Genomic DNA, 17,492 nt, shown 5'->3' on the forward strand with positions numbered 1-17,492 from the left:
CTGCGACTTCTTCAGGGCTAAGAGAATTGTACAGAAAATAAACAGTATAGCCGACACCTTAGAACTTTGATCACAATGAATTATCTCACCGTGACTTTAGTGATAGCTTACAGCTGTCTTATATTTAATGAAAGTGACATTGTATAGTGGAAACCCATGCACATGGTTCAATTCTTTATAGTCCTTAGTTATCAGACAGCAATAAAGTTGTAAAGCGTACGCTGTACTGTTTATTTGGGTTATTTTGCCCATATCACGACGAAACACGTGCTGGCTAAGGAACCTAAACAACAGAACAAAAAACAAAATAAAAGAAGATATATAAGGAAACAAGAATTGTCACACTGAAATGATATACTTTGTATCTGAAAGAAACACGTTAGTTAGATTCCTTACCATAGATTATCCCCAGGCGTCCGGCTGGATCCAGAAAGATTTTTCGTCAGCAGTACCCTTGCGCGTCGGTAGGCGTCGTCTGCGACTCTGCGTTCGGCGTCGTGATCGGCGGGATGACGTCGTCGGAGCACTTAGACGCCGCCCTCGCGCGCTGACGTTATTCCTTCTTTTTTCCGCGGCAGTAAGCGCAGATCTGGGAATAGCATACCCTTAGTCACCTTTTGACTAACTTTTTGGACTTTTTTGGTCTATTCTTTCGAGTCGACCTCGACTCTTGGTGCCGGTAGGGATGCCCGGGTTCAAGCCATGTGACGCCTGTCACCGACTGATGTCAGTTACCTACCCCCACCGTCGGTGTCTCTACTGCCTTGGGGCCGACCATGATGACAAGTCGTGCCCCAACTGCCGGGCCTTGACCTTGAAAGCTAGGTGGGAGCGGTCTTGCAAGCCCCTCGAGATCCGTCAGTCGGCTCCGCGCCGCTCGAGGTCCCGGTCGAGGAGGAGGTCGAGGGACCGGTCGCGGAGCCGCAGTCATCACCGCTCGTCTGGTTCGAAGTCCTCGCATTCAGGTAAGTCGAGGCACAGTAAGAAGAAGTCGAAGAAGCGACACCGCTCTTTTGACTCCCCTCGCCAGTCACCCGACTCGGCTGAGGGTTCGGGTGGCACCACCCACGCAGCTCTGTCAGAGCCGGTCCCTAGGCCTAATGCGACTCCGGGCGAGATTCAGGACTTCCTCGTGGCCATGAGGAGTCTCGCTCCGCCGTCGCGGCCTGCCAGCGCGCCTTCGGGCCCTGCAGGTCCGACTGGGAGGCCTAGCCAGCCGGCGGCTTCGGCCCCGGCGCCGCAGGTCCTGTGTAGAGGCCCTCTACAGTCACTCCTGTGGACCGGAACGTGGCCCGGCGCAACCACCCTGCTCCGGGCGACCCCAGCTTTCTGTCGGTACACCCCACCCCTGAAAGTCTGGTTATCCAGGCCTCTGCGTCCCAGACCGCCTTCCCGTCCGCTCCTCCGGATCGGGAATCCAAAATATTTGAGCAGTTCGGGAAGAAACTGTTTTTCTCCCTCAGTTTGGGGTTGCGTTCCATTAATACCGCGTGCCTTTTGGACCGTTATACCCACTCCTTGTGGGATACGGTGGTGGACGTGCTGCCCAAGTGTCCGGAGGAGGCCAGGACACGGCTCAACCAGGCTCTTGCTGAGGGGCAGGATGCAGCATGGTACTCCATTCGGTGTGGACTTGACACCACGGACTCGCTGGGTAGAGCGATTGCGACGACTGGCGATTCGACGTCACGCCTGGCTGAGGTCCATAAATTTTTCGGGGGATGTCTAGAGCACCCTCTTGGACATGCCCTTCGATGGCCGTCGCCTTTTTGGCGACAAAGCGGATAGTGCGCTGGGGCACTTTAAGGACTCCAGGGCTACGGCCAAGTTCTTGGGCATCTCGGCCCGCGCCCGCAAACTTCCGCTTTTCGCCCCTTTCGTAGCCAAGGAAGGGGTGCCGCCCCACGTCCGTCCAGCCACAGGCCGCAGAACCAGCCTCAACGTGGTCGCGGACATGGATTCCGCCGTGGCAGAGCCTGTCAGTCCACATCTGCTTCTGCAGCATCTGCCCCAAAGCCTTCCTAGTCCAACCTTTCAGGCCCATTCCACGCCAGTGGGAGGCAGAGTTCAGCATCACCTGCTCCACTGGCGTACCATCACGTCGGACAGGTGGGTGCTGCAAATCGTCCGAAGGGGCTACTCCCTCCCCTTCGAGGTGACCCCTCCAGCCATGCCACCGCAGTAGCACCGCATGTTGGGGGATCACTTGCAACTTCTGCAGGAGGAAGTTACGGCCCTCTTGGCCAAGGGGGCCATCGAGCGTGTTCTTGTCCCAGAAGTAGGGCGGGGTTGTTACTCCCACTACTTTCTGGTTCCCAAGAAGGGCAAAGGAGGCCTACGCCTATCTTGGACCTCAGGGGCGTCAACGCCTTCCTCCGGAAGGAGAAGTTCAAGATGCTCATTTTAGCTCAGGTTCTGGTTGCCCTAGACCCTGGAGACTGGATGGTAGCATTGGACTTGCAGGACGCATATTTTCACATCCCCGTCCTGCCGGCCCACCGGCGTTACCTGCGGTTCACGGTAGGCCACGAGCACTTTCAGTTTACCGTGCTCCCTTTCTGCCTCACCAGTGCCCCTCGGGTGTTCACGAAAGTGATGGTGGTGGTCACAGATCATCTGCGCAGATTAGGGGTTCCAGTCTTCCCCTATCTCGCCCCAGATGGTCGTCTCCCACCTCCAGACTACGGCCGACCTTCTGCATTTGCTGGGGTTCTCCATCAACGTGCCGAAGTCACATCTGAGTCCCTCCCAGAAGCTCCTTTTCATCGGAGCGGTTCTGGACTCTGCGCATTTCGGGTCTATCCTCCCGAACAGCGGGTTCAGGATATTCAGGCTCTGATTCCGACCTTTCAGCCTTTATCCCGGGTTTCGGTCAGGATGGTCCTACGGCTGCTGGGTCTGATGTCCTCCTGCATCCTGCTGGTACATCACGCCAGGTGGCGGATGCGGGCTCTGCAGTGGGACCTGAAGTTCCAGTGGGCTCAACATCAGGGCAACCTGTCCGACCACGTCCTTATCTCCGAGGGCACTGCAAGACAGTTGCAGTGGTGGCTCACGGACCGCGATTGGGTCAGTGGCAGATCCCTCTCTCTACCCCAACCGGAGCAAGTGGTAGTGACGGATGTGTCTCTCCTGGGATGGGGGGGGGCCACATGGGAGAGGCGGAGATCAGAGGCCTCTGGTCTCCGGCGGAGTCCCGGCTCCATATCAACATGTTGGAGCTGCGGGCGATCTGGTTTGCACTGAAGGCATTCCTTCCCTCTGTCCGGGGATGTGTAGTGCAGGTGTTCACGGACAACACCACAGCCATGTTGTATTGCAACAAACGGGGCAGGGTAGAGTCGTGGACCCTTTGTCAGGAGGCTCTGCGCCTCTGGACATGGCTGGAACATCGGGGCATCACCTTGGTGGTTCAACACCTAGCGGGCTCTCTGAACGCCAGGACGGACGAACTCAGCCGCCGGTGCATGATGGATCACGAATGGTGTCTGAGCTCGGACGTGACTCAAGGCCTCTTTCGGCAATGGGGAGAGCCTTGGTTAGATCTATTCGCCACCGAAGAGAACGCGCAATGTCATCAGTTCTGCGCGTTGGAGTTTTCAAGGCGGCACTCGCTCGGAGACGCTTTTCGTCGCAAGTGGAGTTGCGGTCTGTTATACGCCTTTCCACCTATACCACTTCTGCCCAGAGTGCTGAAGAAGATCAGGCGCGACCGGGCCCAAGTCATCCTTGTGGCTCCGGATTTTGCACGAAGATACTGGTATCCCGAGCTACTCAGTCTGTCAATCGATCCCCCGATTCGACTGCCTCTTCATGAGGTTTTTCAGGGGCGTGTACCCCTTGGTAGGCACATATCTCTCTGTTGGGCAAGGGAGTTCTCAACTCTGAGAGAAGTGTTCTTGCATGTTGGAAGTGGGCAGAGGTGCATCTTGGGATAGCCAGATGCCACATTTGCAGGAAGTGGTCATCAGGAGGGAAGGAACCTGGTACCCCATTAGCTGCCAACCACTTCCTACCGTAAGGGCTTTTTCTCAGCATAAAAGGGCACTCCTGGCACGCCAAGCTCCAATCTCGACCGGACTAGACGAATGACAGAAAGATTACTTCCCTGCTGCCCACGGACCCAACAAAGACCCGCTGCAACGGTATAGACTGCAGCTGCTGAACCTAGTGGCTAGCAAAGGAAAATGGACTGTCCCTGCTGTGTCCTGCTTGTGGTGAAGTTTTCTCTGCAACTAGAGACTCCAAAGGTCCCCCTGTTTGCAGCACAGGGCCACAACAGCTGAAGAGTCCTGCTGGGGCAAGTTGGTGGCCCAGAATCTTCACACTGCCAGCAACCTCTGCTGTGCAGCATCAGAGGCCAGGACCCAACGCTCAAAGTTGCACCTGAGTCTGCTAGACCTGGGGAAGTCGTCGGGTGCAGGTTGGTTGCCAAGAATCATCACCCAGGGAAGGTTTTGGCTATGCCCATGATACCGGGCAATTGGACTTTAACCAGGATCAAATAGACTTTGAGGGACATCGTGCCCCGTGGCCAGGACAAGCACACCCACTCTGTGGACAGAGGAGTAGCTGCGGGAAGACCACAGTCAACCGCATTGCATCCACATAATCCTTGAGCATCTTCAGCATCCTGTATTCCTTGTATCAGGACCACTTCCATAGGAACCTATAACGAAGGATAAAAAGGCCTAGAACTGACTGAAGACTGCTTCCCTGACTGAGATAACTGTGTCTGATGACCCTTCCAGAGGAGGTCACCCAAAGTAATTCTAACCAACCCCAATACAACTAGCCAAAGATTTTGCTAAAAAAAAGTTTCTAAGTGTCAAATGTGTTGAATTGGCCATTGCTTGTACGCGGTTGAGTAAAAAGTGTATATGTACTGTACCTTGTAAATCCTACATCTCCGGAACACTCTGGTGGATCTTTTTCATTGTGGTGTCTAAATATACATAAAATACAGTCTATTTTTATAAATTGGTGTTGGTTTTCTTTAGTGTCTCAGTCTCCCGCTGGTGTGGTGTTGTGCTGGGGTCCTGTGTCTGCTGCTTGGGTGGCTTTGGCTGCTGGACCTCCACCCAGCTCCGACTGTCAATTTCCTGATCACCACGATCTGACTGGCTCCCTCACTTACTGCTTCTACCCCAGGGGGGATCCAGTTGATTGGTTCGGGATTGTTTCGAGGCCCTGTGCTCTCCTGCCCCACCGGACGGTTTTCTGCTGTGGCATAGCAGTTTCAGGTGGGCCACCACACCTGCTTCACTGTGAGCTAGGGATTGCAATGCTGCTGGAGGCCTGCTCCTCTGGGACCGCAGCTTCAGGGTTTGTTTTTTCCATACTTCCTTCAACCTTGGTAGTGCTCCTGTCAGTGAGCACATCCGCTGGAATCGATTGACTACGACAGTACAAATATGGTTCAGATTTCAGGGGATTACTGTCCCGGTGTGTGGGAACCCTTCTGTTGGACTTCCATCTTTGCGGCGCCAAGCCACACTCCTTAAGGCAGGTATTGTTAAACCTGGGCGTCAGCGAGCTTGGAAGAATTCTCACATTTGGTCCCCTATTTTAGCCAGATGTCACAATCACAAAGTAAAATACAATATGAAAGTTGTAGCTTCATGATTCTGCAATTTTGTTACAGAAATCATGTCTTGAATAGTCTGGATGACTAGATTAGTATCAAGTTTCAAGTTCGTGTGCAAAATATGTATGTTTATTCCATCTAGGAGTTTTACTTTAGTTGTGCATATTGCATTGTCTTTCAAATCACTGCAGCTTATCAAACGCAAGATCACTTAGGGACTTATTATCAGTCCCAATGAACGGTCAAAATGTGCAGTAACCCAATTTCCACACATTGTGTAGCTTGCAGACATTTGAATTTCATCACAAAATCTTTGTTAAGCAGTTTAAAAAGTAATACAAAACCCTGCAACAAAAATGAAGGAAAAAAACATTTTACCACTATCACTTGTAAAGCATCATGGTAGCTGCTTCAGAGATAAATATGAAAATGTGTGCTGTATCCATTTTACCATCCCACGTGCCTCATTTTGGCCCCAAGCAGAGCTAAATCTAGGCTTGGTAGAAACATTTGCCCTCTAGGGTTTTGCCTCTAATTTAGTGATTTGTCACCTTAGTAGTAATGGTGTTTTCCGGCTGCTATCAGGATATTTTAAATATCTGATGAAAGTGAAATGCTCTTTAATATCTAATGTTTGAGTTGTCTCATTTTTTGAAGGCGTATTTCTGCACTTCTGTGGGAGACCAGATATATCGAACATAATGCCAGGACTTTTAACGAACCTGAAAGCTCAATTGCTAAGTCCGCTCAGAAGATCACTAAACTACTTTTGCAATTCATCAAGTAAGAGCCATTCCAGTGTTTCATTAATCAGTGTATTTTTATTTATGCCTTGGCACATCGTTATAGTTATTTTGTAAATATGATGTGTGTGCTATATTAGTCTTTCTTAACAGATTTTAATTACAAGAAATATGCTTGGACAGTTATATTACTGCTTATGAGTATTGTAGGAAAGTGCCCCATTTTTGCATGGTCACCCTCACATTGTGCTCGCTGATGTTGATTGGTAGTATTCTAGGTCCCTGCTAACCAGGCCCCAGTGCCAGAGCTCTTTCCCTAAAAACTGTTCATGTGTTCAGCTGTAACCCAATTGGCAAGGCCTTTAGCACCCCTGTTTAATGGTACCCCTGGTACCTAGGGCGTGGGTACTAAAGAGTGTCCCTAAGGGCTGTAACATGTTTTATGCCACCCTAAGGGACTCGCACACAAATTGCATGTAAATTGCCATTGCAGGATGGGTGAAATGGTGCAAACCATTCTGAAAACACGACATTGCCCGCTCCCTGTGTGCAATACCTAAGTACACTGCATGTCTTATATGTAAGTCACTCCTACAGCAGAACTTGGAGCCCTAAAGCAGGGTGCATTATATTATATGTGAGGGCACATCTGTATGAGAAGATATGCCATTGTAAGTGATCAGGAAGCCATCTTAAAGATATGAACTGGGCACTGGTCATTACAAGTTACCGAGCTACATAGTGGCTTCACTGAAAATACAGATTTTTGGTATCAAACATCTTGTCTTGATAAATCCGTAATGAGGCCAGTATCGGATTAATGAAGACATGCACTCAAAGGGCACCTCAGAGGTGTGCCCCTGAAAACTACTAGTCCCCTAGTGTGCTGGCTAACTGATATCGACCAGCCTCCTATCACCTCAGACAAGTTTCTGACTCCCTGTAGGTGAGAACCTTTGCTCTCGGAGGCCAGGTACAATGCCTGTCCAGAGGAAGGTGATCACACCTCCTCCAGCAGGATGGCTAGTGAATTTAGCACATCAAAGCCAGGGGCTGCAAACCTTCTGCTGCCTTTGTGCGACCCTGGCTATTCCCAGACATGGGAAACGCCACCCCTGTCCTGAAGTCCCTATGGCACCAGAGGAGATGGGAAATGAGATAGGTGTGGCACACCCCTAAGGTGGGCCACCTAAAATGGACAGTCGAGGAAGGGTTTATTCATCTTGGTTTTGGTGAAACTAGGAACTCTGGATCAGGGGATCAGGATTATGCCCACTCCTCACAGGAAGTGGTCATATAGGGGGTGAATTCACCCCAGGGGTAGGAAGCCCATTAGCTACTACCGTTAACATCCCTAAATTCAGTATTTTGGGACCCCCTCGACACCAGACCAGCAGATTTGTTTACCTGGCAACAGAAGAATGACAGAAAAGAGCAGTTGCCTCGAGAACTGAAGACTTAGCCTGAACTTGGCGCCAAACACTGCCTTGCAACGGGAACCGCAACAATTGCACCGACCCAGCTCGTCTAAAAGCTGTGCAACCTCCCAAGCCCTTGAAGGACTGTCCAGCACTTCGCCAACTGAGTAGCATCTCCCATGGGGTGGAAGAGCTATCCCCCTACAGCTGCAGGCACCGACCACACTTGCCCGGTACTCAGTACGCTGGCCATCGGACCACCGAGGTAGCATCTCGCCAGGAGGATGTCACTCTGGTTCCAAAAATTCAGTCCCGTCTCTCAAGTGAGTTTCGAGACACTAGACCCTACAGGCGCCTCCCAGCACCAAATACCCTGGGCATCGTAGCATTTGACATAGCCAAGGTTTGTTGAGCGTGCAGTCCAGACTCCACCTCTGCAAATTCTGACTTGCTGACGAGGGCCTGAGGATCAATGAGGCCCACACTCGAGAGTGGCCCGCTGCCCTGTTTTCTTCCCCTCTCCAGGTAACCCAAGGACAGTGAGAGCCTCTAACTCCAGCGACCCGAGCCCCCCAGCCTGGGTCCACAGAAACTGACTGTATCCCGGGCCCTAGCAACCCTCACAAGCTGAGTCCCCCCTTTGAGTTCTGCCGTTCTTTTCCCAAAATCTCCACCTGCAGCCTTTTTCTTTCAGGTACCTTTCCATTGACTTTAACGTGTAGCGCTCGAGGCTACCATCATGACCAGCACCTCTGCACCATGACACACCAGGGCAGGTAAATCCAAACTACTGTCCTGAAAGGCTCCCCCCAACAACCTCTTGAAAGTATATGTATGCAGTGTATGTTTGTCCCTTATGATAACATTCCCGTGTTCGAGGCTCATTCCTCAAAACTAGCATGTCTCTATAATTTTATTTACAATAAAAATAACTCTCCGAAAGTACTTACCTGATGCCGATGTTCTTGGTGTCTAAATTTATATATAAATATGTGCTATTTTTCTTCTTGAGTGTGTCTCTCATTTATTAAATCTGCGTGTACAACAAATGCTTAACACTACCCTCTGATAAACCAAACAATTTTGACCACACTACCATAAGTATAGCACTTGGCATTATTAATTCAAGACCTGTAAACCAAGAAGGTTTGTCTGTACATTTTGCACGGTGTGCCCATACATTGGCACTACCAGATAAAAAGTCAGCTTCCTTGAGTTATTGATTTGGTCATACCATGGATCTTCTTTATACTGTTTTTAATATTTGATCTTGTACCACCACAAAGAACAATTTCTAGGCTTTTCATATTACACCAGTGTGACATGCACAATAGACAGGAGCTATCACTTGTTGTTTTTTCCATGTCTAAGCCTTGTTGCAGCTGCCTAAATATTCTCACTCACTTAGCTTCATTTTCCACCTTAAATATGATTAGGGCTCCCGGTTTTCCGTATTTACGGATTTATACATATAAATACAGACGGAAATCGATATTTCCTTTGTCTGTATTTATATTTATAAACGGTAAAATACGAGTAAATGTTGCCGCGCTAGTCTCCCGCCTCCCGATTCCTGCAAGCAAAAACCCGATGCCTCTGGGTTTCAGCTGTCAGGGCAGTATTGTGTAAGGTGCTAATTCTTCCAGCAATAGTCGGAGTGGCGATGCAGGGGCTCTAGAAGGGGTGAACAACCAACAAAGCCCCATTAACAAGCGAATGGTCTTTTAAAGACCTGTGAAGTGTTCGGGGGCGGCTGTGTGTAAGCTGTTTCAGCCCGGGCTGCCACAAACGTGGGGGGGAGGTACGCACTGCCAGCAACCTGCCAGGCCAGTGCACAACTCTTGCGGGGGCAATTACTTCACTGCCCCAGGCCCTCAAAGTAAGCGCAGCTGTATTCTTTCTATGATGAACGTTACGTAACAATGCACATCCTAAATTACAGTCCTCATAGCACACCCTTGGCTATGTTTTTTAACTCACTTCTCAGTTTGCAATATCGTTAGAACTAACCTTGCAAACAGATGTCCTATGAATGATATTTTAACTCTTTTCCATTTATTTTGTATGTTAGGCACAACCATCTCGAGGGAACTCTTTAAAGGTGATATACCAGTTTTGGTGTTTTTAAATATTGTGATGGTTTCTATCCTCACATACCTATGAGCAGCACCCTTGGCTCCGTTGCTCAGTTCATTGCAGGTGTATGCTTAACGTTACAAACCAATGCGGTGTTTGTAGTACAGTTCTGTTCCCTTTTAATGCTTGTAGTATGGGGGGGTCCATCATCTTCATATAAACAACACAACACTGAAGATGGTCTCGTGGATGCTCAGCAAGTCAGACTGAAACATCGACGCTCAGCCCATCTTTCCGCTAGCGCTATATAAAACTCCCAGTTAAGCCCACGCCTGACACCCTTCCCCCCCCACCCCCACCCAGCCTCGTTAACAAGTGAATGGTCTTTTAAAGACCTGTGAAGTACTCGGGTGCGGCTGGCAGCTCAAAGACTGTCTGTGTGTGTGTGCCTGTCAGCATCGGCACTTCCCCCCTCTCTGCCCAGGATCTTCTGTGCCCGCCCAAGTTCATCATCAAATGATTAAATATTAGGTGGACATGAAACCTGCATCTATACATCGTCCTTTCTGTCGGTGTATCTCCCTGTTCCTCTCTACGTGCCCGAGTGTGCACTGTCTGATTGTTTTTGCATAGGGTGAGACTGAGTTCAATCCTGTTTGTACTTTGTCTGTGTGTGTCAGCCTCTGCATGTTGGGTTGTGGGTATAGGTACCTGGCTCTCCCTCATACAAGTGTAGGGTGCCAGAGCACTTTGCATCAAACACACACATTACATAGAGACTATCAATCATACAAGTGTAAATCAGTGTATAGGAAATGTTACATAAGCCAAAGGACTAAAAATGTAGGTACATGTCATGCATACTGGTAGGCAGTATAGTTTAAGAGTGCTTGGTCTGGAGAAGCACAAACTCAGAGTCGAAAAAGAAACAGCATAGTTGGGAGGTTTTTTTCAATAACAATAATCGAATTCTAGCCAAATTAACCCTTTATACAACATTAATCAATGTTCTAATGTATACTTTGCAGTGGGCATGCAGTCCTATGAAAGTTAATAGCTCACTGTTGAATATTAGGACTTTAAGTTATAAATTGCAAGTAACAAAAGGATGTCTTTTTTGAAAGCAGTAACCTGCTGATCTGTTTACATTATATGCACTCTGTAATCTACTTGGTACACGTTCTTTGCAGCAGGCATGTTAACCCTCTGCACTAACTTAACATAAGTTAAAACCTCAACTATACAAAACACTGATCTCTCTCCAGGAAGATAATTAATCACACGAGTTTTCTTGACATTTTTGTGAGGCCTGGTAATTACCAGAAGAAAGAAACGCTGCAGCAGGTGCTTGAAAAACATACTAAACTTGCAAACACGGTGCCCCCAGGAAGGCAGCACCCGGTGCGGTGGCACCAGTCGCACCGCCCTAGAGCTGGCCCTGTGTGCATTGTCAATTTAAATAAATGTGGAAAAATACTAGCTGTAGCGTTGGCTTTTGTTTGTGGCAAAAATAAATGTGGATAAATACAGAAAAAATGCCCAAAAAATAAATATGGATAAATACAGACGGAAATGGCAAAAAAATAAATACCATAAAACCGGGAGCCCTAAATATGATTCATGATGTTTGGATTTTGGCAACTATTCAAATGGATTATCAGATTACACAAAGAAAAATAGAGAAAGTGCCCGGCGCTACTTCTCAGTTCCCTATTTTCCTTTCAGGGAATGTTACATACATTAGGTCATGAGCTGAGAAAAACACAAATCGAAACAACAAAAATTATCCACATAAGTCCTTTTTTATCGTCACACGTCCTTCTCTGGGACACTTGAAATAGTTCATCTTCAGTTGGTATAACATAGGTATTTCACTCCAGCACATACCTCGGTATACATCTTCATACACATGTAATAATTCAAAACAGCCAACACGTGTTTCGCGATATTCTCGTTTCTTCAGTGCTGTTGGTAAGGAAAGATACCACTATTAGCAACTACAAATACATGCATGAAAGAAGTGTTTGTTACAGATGCAACATTTTTAATGATGCCCCAAAATCAATAAAAATACAAGTGAAAATAAATAAATGTGACACTAAGAGAAACCCCAAGAAAAATATAGAAAAAAAGAAGAAAAAAGCAGAGAAAATAAAGACTCATGGATAACAAAGGAATACCTAACAAAAGCCTGAACCTCTCATTACAATGGCTAAAATCTAGCCCTATGTATGGAAAGAATCCTGTCAGATCTCACAGTGTATAATTAAACAAATAAAGCTATTCTTAGTATGAGGAATTTTTAAAAGATTCTTATTTCAAATGTATGGATCAATTCTATTCCAAAACGAGAAATTGTAATCAAAATATGGTATACAGCCGTTATAATTGGAGTTGTTTGCTGAAAATAAAGGTCCCACAATTATTAGTTAAGTAGAAAAGGGGTCCCCACATATAGTACCGCACCAATATAAAAATACAGTTCTCCTGTCTCCAAAAATATTAAATAAACACAAGATAGAAAATAAGAAATCCAACTCAAACTGTGACTACAAGCCTGCCATCGCAGCCTTTGTAAGCTGGTGCTAGCACCACTTACAAAAGCTCCAAGTTTTCTTATATTCAAGTCACGAAACCTAAAACCTATAAGTCAACCATAAGGCAGGCCTTTGAGTCCTAATGGCTGGGTGCTGGGTTATAAGTGTGAGGGTTCTCTTGCATGAGCAGGACTCTCTTGCTAACCCCAGAGTCACATCTCCTGTCTTTGTAAGTGCGCCTAGCCATTTTGATATGAATGGCCATCAGTCATTACGCAATGGCTAAATATGGTAACTATGTATTGGCTGTGCCGAACCTGATCATGTTTGGTATCAAGCATGTTAGAATCATACCTCAACACTGCTACCGGTGTTGGAGGTAGGATTCCATGCAATGGGGGGATCCCCTGGGAAGCCCCCCTTACCCCCGGTAACACCCTTTCAGGGTCTGCCAGCAAGCTAGTGCTGCTGCCGACCACAGACATGATTCTGCCCTCCTGCTGCTGAGCTGGAATCGAGCATGGGAAGGTAGAACAATAGGTTTCCTGTCACAGGGAGGTGAGACTACCTCCCCAACAAGACTTAGTGTATTGGGCTGGGGTGGGGGAGAGTGGCAGTGCCACCAGACTGCTTTGAAGGGCACATTTGGTGTGAGCAAGTTCAGGGAGCTTTTAGCTCCCGCTCTAACGCGATATTGGACAAAGGATATGGGAGTATCCTCCCCTCTGTCCAGCCCCCCCCCCCCACTAGGACTCCTGCTGAGTCATCCTAACCCCTTTTCTAGGGCTTACTTGTGGGTGGGTCCTCAGATTCGTCCTGGGACACTTAAGCCTGAAACCACATCACTCTTCAGTCGTCTGGACTCTTCGACTTTGCTTGGAACCGAGATTGAATCCAGGAAGACTCCTCCTGCTCCCTGTCTCAGTGTTCTGCAGGTCTTCTTTGTCGTCAGTGTCTGTGCTTCTTCCACGATCTTCAACAGACCTGTGGGCATCAAGGACACCCAAAGTAATCTCCCTTCAAGTGTTGGCTCTGCACTCCAAAGATCTTTGGTCACAAGAAGCTCCAGCATCTCTTCCTGCCAAGAGCAACATCCTCACTGCATCCTCTGCACCGTGGGCCTTCATCTTTGGTGAGCTGCTCGGGGTCCTCTTGAGATTTCCTATGCCTTCAGCCTGTGGATCCTCTTGAGGGTCGTCTTCTGCTCCAGTGACCTCCCCTGCTTGCTCGGACTCTCCCATTTGTGATGAATCCCTATGACCTTGCTGGTCCCACCGTTGATCCTCCTTCGCTTTCCACACCTGTTGCAACTGCCAAGGCTTGTTGGTGCTCCTGCCGGACACCGACGCCCTGGTTCTCGACTTCCGAAGTGGGACCACTCGTGTCCCATCTGGTCTTCCTCTGCATCGCCTGGCCCCCACAGCTGCAGCGACAAGGTCATTGTCAACTCTTCTGAACCATCTGACAACGGTAGGCATTACTCTTACGTGCCTTCTGGTCATATTTCAGTGGCATAGACTCTGTCTCCTCTGCTTGCAGGTTCTTCACTTCAAGAATTCACCCTTGGATTCCACCGGACTCGTGCACAGTGTAGGAAAGTAGGATCTGCTATCTGATAGAGACATCAAGCTGCAGATTCCTTAACTTAGAATATCCCCAGGCGTTAGACTGGATCCGGAAAATGTTTTTGTAGCAGCACCTCTGCGCGCCGGGGGACGGCGCCACACGACCCCGCCCTGACGTTTTCCACGTATGTGACATCAGCTAGGTCATATGGTACATCTGTAGGGACCTCTGTTTCAAATAGGACCACTACCTCTCATAGGAGGAAGTCCTCTTATGACAGAAAGTGCAGACTGCTTGACTTTGAGAGAGCAAAGCTCAGAATCAAGAAAGAGCAGCTGGCCCTAGACAGGGAATCCCTGGAGCTCCAGAGAGCTTCAAACAGATTGGGGCTAGAGCCCCATGGTGGCAGCAACAGTGTCCCTAGAGGTAGAGAACATACTCATGACCATAGGAACCTGAACAAGATTGTCCTTCCCTACCAGAGTGGGGATGACCTCCACAAATGGATAACTGCACTTGAGAGAGTCTGTAAAGTACAAAGGGTCCCTCAGGAGCAGTGGGCAGCAATCGTGTGGCTCTCCTTTGCAGACAAAGGTAGAGACAAGCTCCTCACTGTTAGAGAAGAGGATGCGGACAATTACAAAGTCTTGAAGAGTGCACTGATTGATGGGTTTGGCCTAACCATTGAACAATATCAATCAATCAATCAATGACACTTGTAGAGCGCGCTACATACCCGTAGGGTCTCAAGGCGCTGGGGGGGGGGGGGGGTGCCGCTACTGCTCGAACAGCCAGGTCTTCAGCTTCTTCCTGAAGGAGAGGTGGTCTTGGGTCAGGCGCAGGTCGGGGGGGAGGGAGTTCCAGGTCTTGGCGGCCAGGTAGGAGAAGGACCTTCCTCCTGTAGTAGCTCTTCGGATGCGGGGGACGGCGGCGAGGGCGTGGTTGGCTGAGCGGAGGTGGCGTTTGGGGGCGTAGAAGTTGACTCGGCTGTTGAGGTAACTCGGGCCTCGGTCGTGTAGAGCTTTGTGTGCGTGGGTGAGGAGGCGGAAGGTGATTCTTTTGTTGACGGGGAGCCAGTGAAGGTCTCTCAGAGGTCCGGAGATGTGGCTGGTTCGTGGGATGTCGAGGATGAGTCTGGCTGAGGCGTTCTGGATCCGCTGGAGTCTCTTCTGGAGCTTGGCGGTGGTACCGGCGTAGAGGGCGTTGCCGTAGTCCAGACGGCTGGTGACGAGGGCCTGGGTGACGGTCTTCCTGGTCTCGGTGGGGATCCACCAGAAGATCTTCCGTAGCATGCGTAGGATGTTGAAGCACGTCGAGGAGACATTGTTAACTTGCCTGGTTACAGGCAAGTTAACAATACAGGTTAAAGTTCAGAGACACCCAAAAGGCACAGACTCGAAAATGGGTTGACTTTGTAGATTGTGCTACTAAGGCTCTGGAAGGCTGGTTACTTGGCAGTAAAGTGTGTGATTTTACAGGATTGTACAATTTGATTATGAGAGAGCAGATCCTTAATTGTCAAAATCAGCTGTTGCAGCAGTATCTGGTGGACTCTGATCTGACCTCTCCCCAATAACTGGGCCAGAAGGCAGACAAATGGGTCAGAATCAGGGTGGGGCAGAAGGTTCAGAACCAAGATGGTGACTCCAAGAAGCAGGATTCTAAGAACTCTGATAAGGGTGGGGAAAGGGGGAAAGACCAGAAGTCTTCTAAAGGGCCCCAAAAATCTGCATCTGGTGGGGAGTCCCAATCTAACAAAAGAAAAGGCCAAAAGAAACCATGGTATAAAATCTGTAAACAGAAATCCCATTGACTAGTGAGTTTGCCAAGTGCAAAGACTCAACTCCAGCCACCATTGCCCCTAGGGCAACTGCCCCCCCCCCCTAGTTCAGCTCCAAGTGGTGGTACTCAGAATAAGGGTGCAGGAGGGTTAGCCCTGGGATCTGAGATGGACTCTGGCCTAGTCAGAGTTCCTACTCAGGCTGTACTGAGTCAGGGACACAGGAGCAAATGTCTCAATAGTGACTAAAGATCTTGTGGCTCCTAAACAAATCATACTTGGGGAAATGTACCAAGTGACCAATGCTAGCAATGTCAGGACAGACCATTCCTTGGCAGTTGTTAATTTCTCCTGGGGATGGGTAACTGGCCCTAAGAAGATTGCGAAAAGTGCAGACCTCCCTGTTGAATGCTTGCTTGGCAATGATTTAGAAACTTTAGGACCCACGCAGAAATGTTGGGAATCCCTGCAGATGTATTTGCTATGACCAGGTCACAGGCAAGAATGTCTAACACTGGACAGGCCCTAGATTCTGGCAGAATGGACCAGGTGCCTCCCAAGAAAAGGAGCAGTAGGAGTAAGGCAGTGTCTCCCCCCCCTGACTCAGAAAGCAGATCAGTCTCTTGAGGGAGATGATCTCAGTCCTGAAGAAGGAACTGTCCCAGAGGTAGCTTGAACCTGACCAGGTTGAGTTCTTGGGGACAGGGGGCCCTTCCAGGGCAGATCTGAGCCAGGAGCAGCTGAGCTGCCCTTCTCTTGAACCCCTCGGAAAGCAAGCTGCTGATGAGGCTGCTGGGAATGCTAGTGGAACCCATAAGATATATTGGGATGATGGACTCTTGTACTCAGAGTGTAGAGACCCCAAGCCTGGTGCCACCAGGAAGTTCAGGGGCTTCCTATTAACACTGGCCCATGATATTCCCTTAGCAGGACACCTAGGTCAAAACAAGACTTGGGACAGAATTTTCCCTCACTTTCATTGGCCTCACATATCTGAGGACACCAAGGAGTTCTGTCGCTCCTGTGTCACCTGTCAAGCCAGTGGTAAGGCAGGTTGTACAACAAAGGCTCCCCTGATACTACTACTTGTGGTGGGGGTTCCCTTTGAGAGGGTTTGGATTGACATAGTTGGTCCCATGGATCCTCAAAACAGCATCTGGGCACAGGCTCATACAGGCTCATACTGGTGGTGGTGGACCATGCCCTAAGTATCCAGAGGCTATTCCCCTTAGGACTACCCCAGCACCTGTGGTGGCAAGGGCCCTACTTGGAATCTTTTCCAGAGTGGGTTTCCCTAAGGAGGTAGTATCAGACAGAGGTGCAAACGTCATGTCTAGTTACTTGACTGCTATGTGGATGGAGTGTGGTGTGAATTATAAATTCACCACCCCTTATCACCCACAATGCAATGGGTTAGTTGAAAGGTTCAACAAAACCCTCAAGGACATGATTAAAGGTCTCCCAGAAAAGCTTAGGCGCAGATGGGACATACTTTTGCCCTGCCTTCTCTTTGCCTACAGAGAAGTTCCACAGAAGTGGGTTAGTTACAGCCCATTTGAGCGTCTGTTTGGACATCCACTGAGGGGTCCATTATGTCTGGTGAAGGAGGGATGGGAGTTACCTCTCAAACCCCCTAAACAAGATATTGTGGACTATGTACTTGGTCTCCACTCCAGGATGGCTCCGTACATGAAGAAGGCAAGTAAAAACCTTGAGGCTAGCCAGGAATTACAAAAGGCTTGGCATGACCAAAAGGCTGTGCTGACTGTTTACCAGCCAGGGCAG

The 17,492-nt window shown here is 48.9% G+C and overlaps 1 protein-coding gene across 3 annotated transcripts in view; it reads left to right on the forward strand.

Annotated features, from left to right (window-relative positions):
- The window catches only part of BRWD1 (bromodomain and WD repeat domain containing 1), a 2,304,433-nt gene that overhangs the window by 1,823,409 nt on the left and 463,532 nt on the right, over positions 1–17,492 (forward strand). For all 3 annotated transcript variants that reach the window (XM_085621250.1, XM_085621251.1, XM_085621252.1), the window contains one exon: positions 6,245–6,370. In XM_085621250.1, coding sequence (XP_085477376.1) covers positions 6,245–6,370 — 126 coding nt within the window. The remainder of the gene's footprint in view (positions 1–6,244; positions 6,371–17,492) is intronic.

This window comes from Triturus cristatus, chromosome 8, assembly GCF_964204655.1.
Source record: "Triturus cristatus chromosome 8, aTriCri1.1, whole genome shotgun sequence".
Taxonomy (NCBI): Eukaryota; Metazoa; Chordata; class Amphibia; order Caudata; family Salamandridae; genus Triturus; species Triturus cristatus.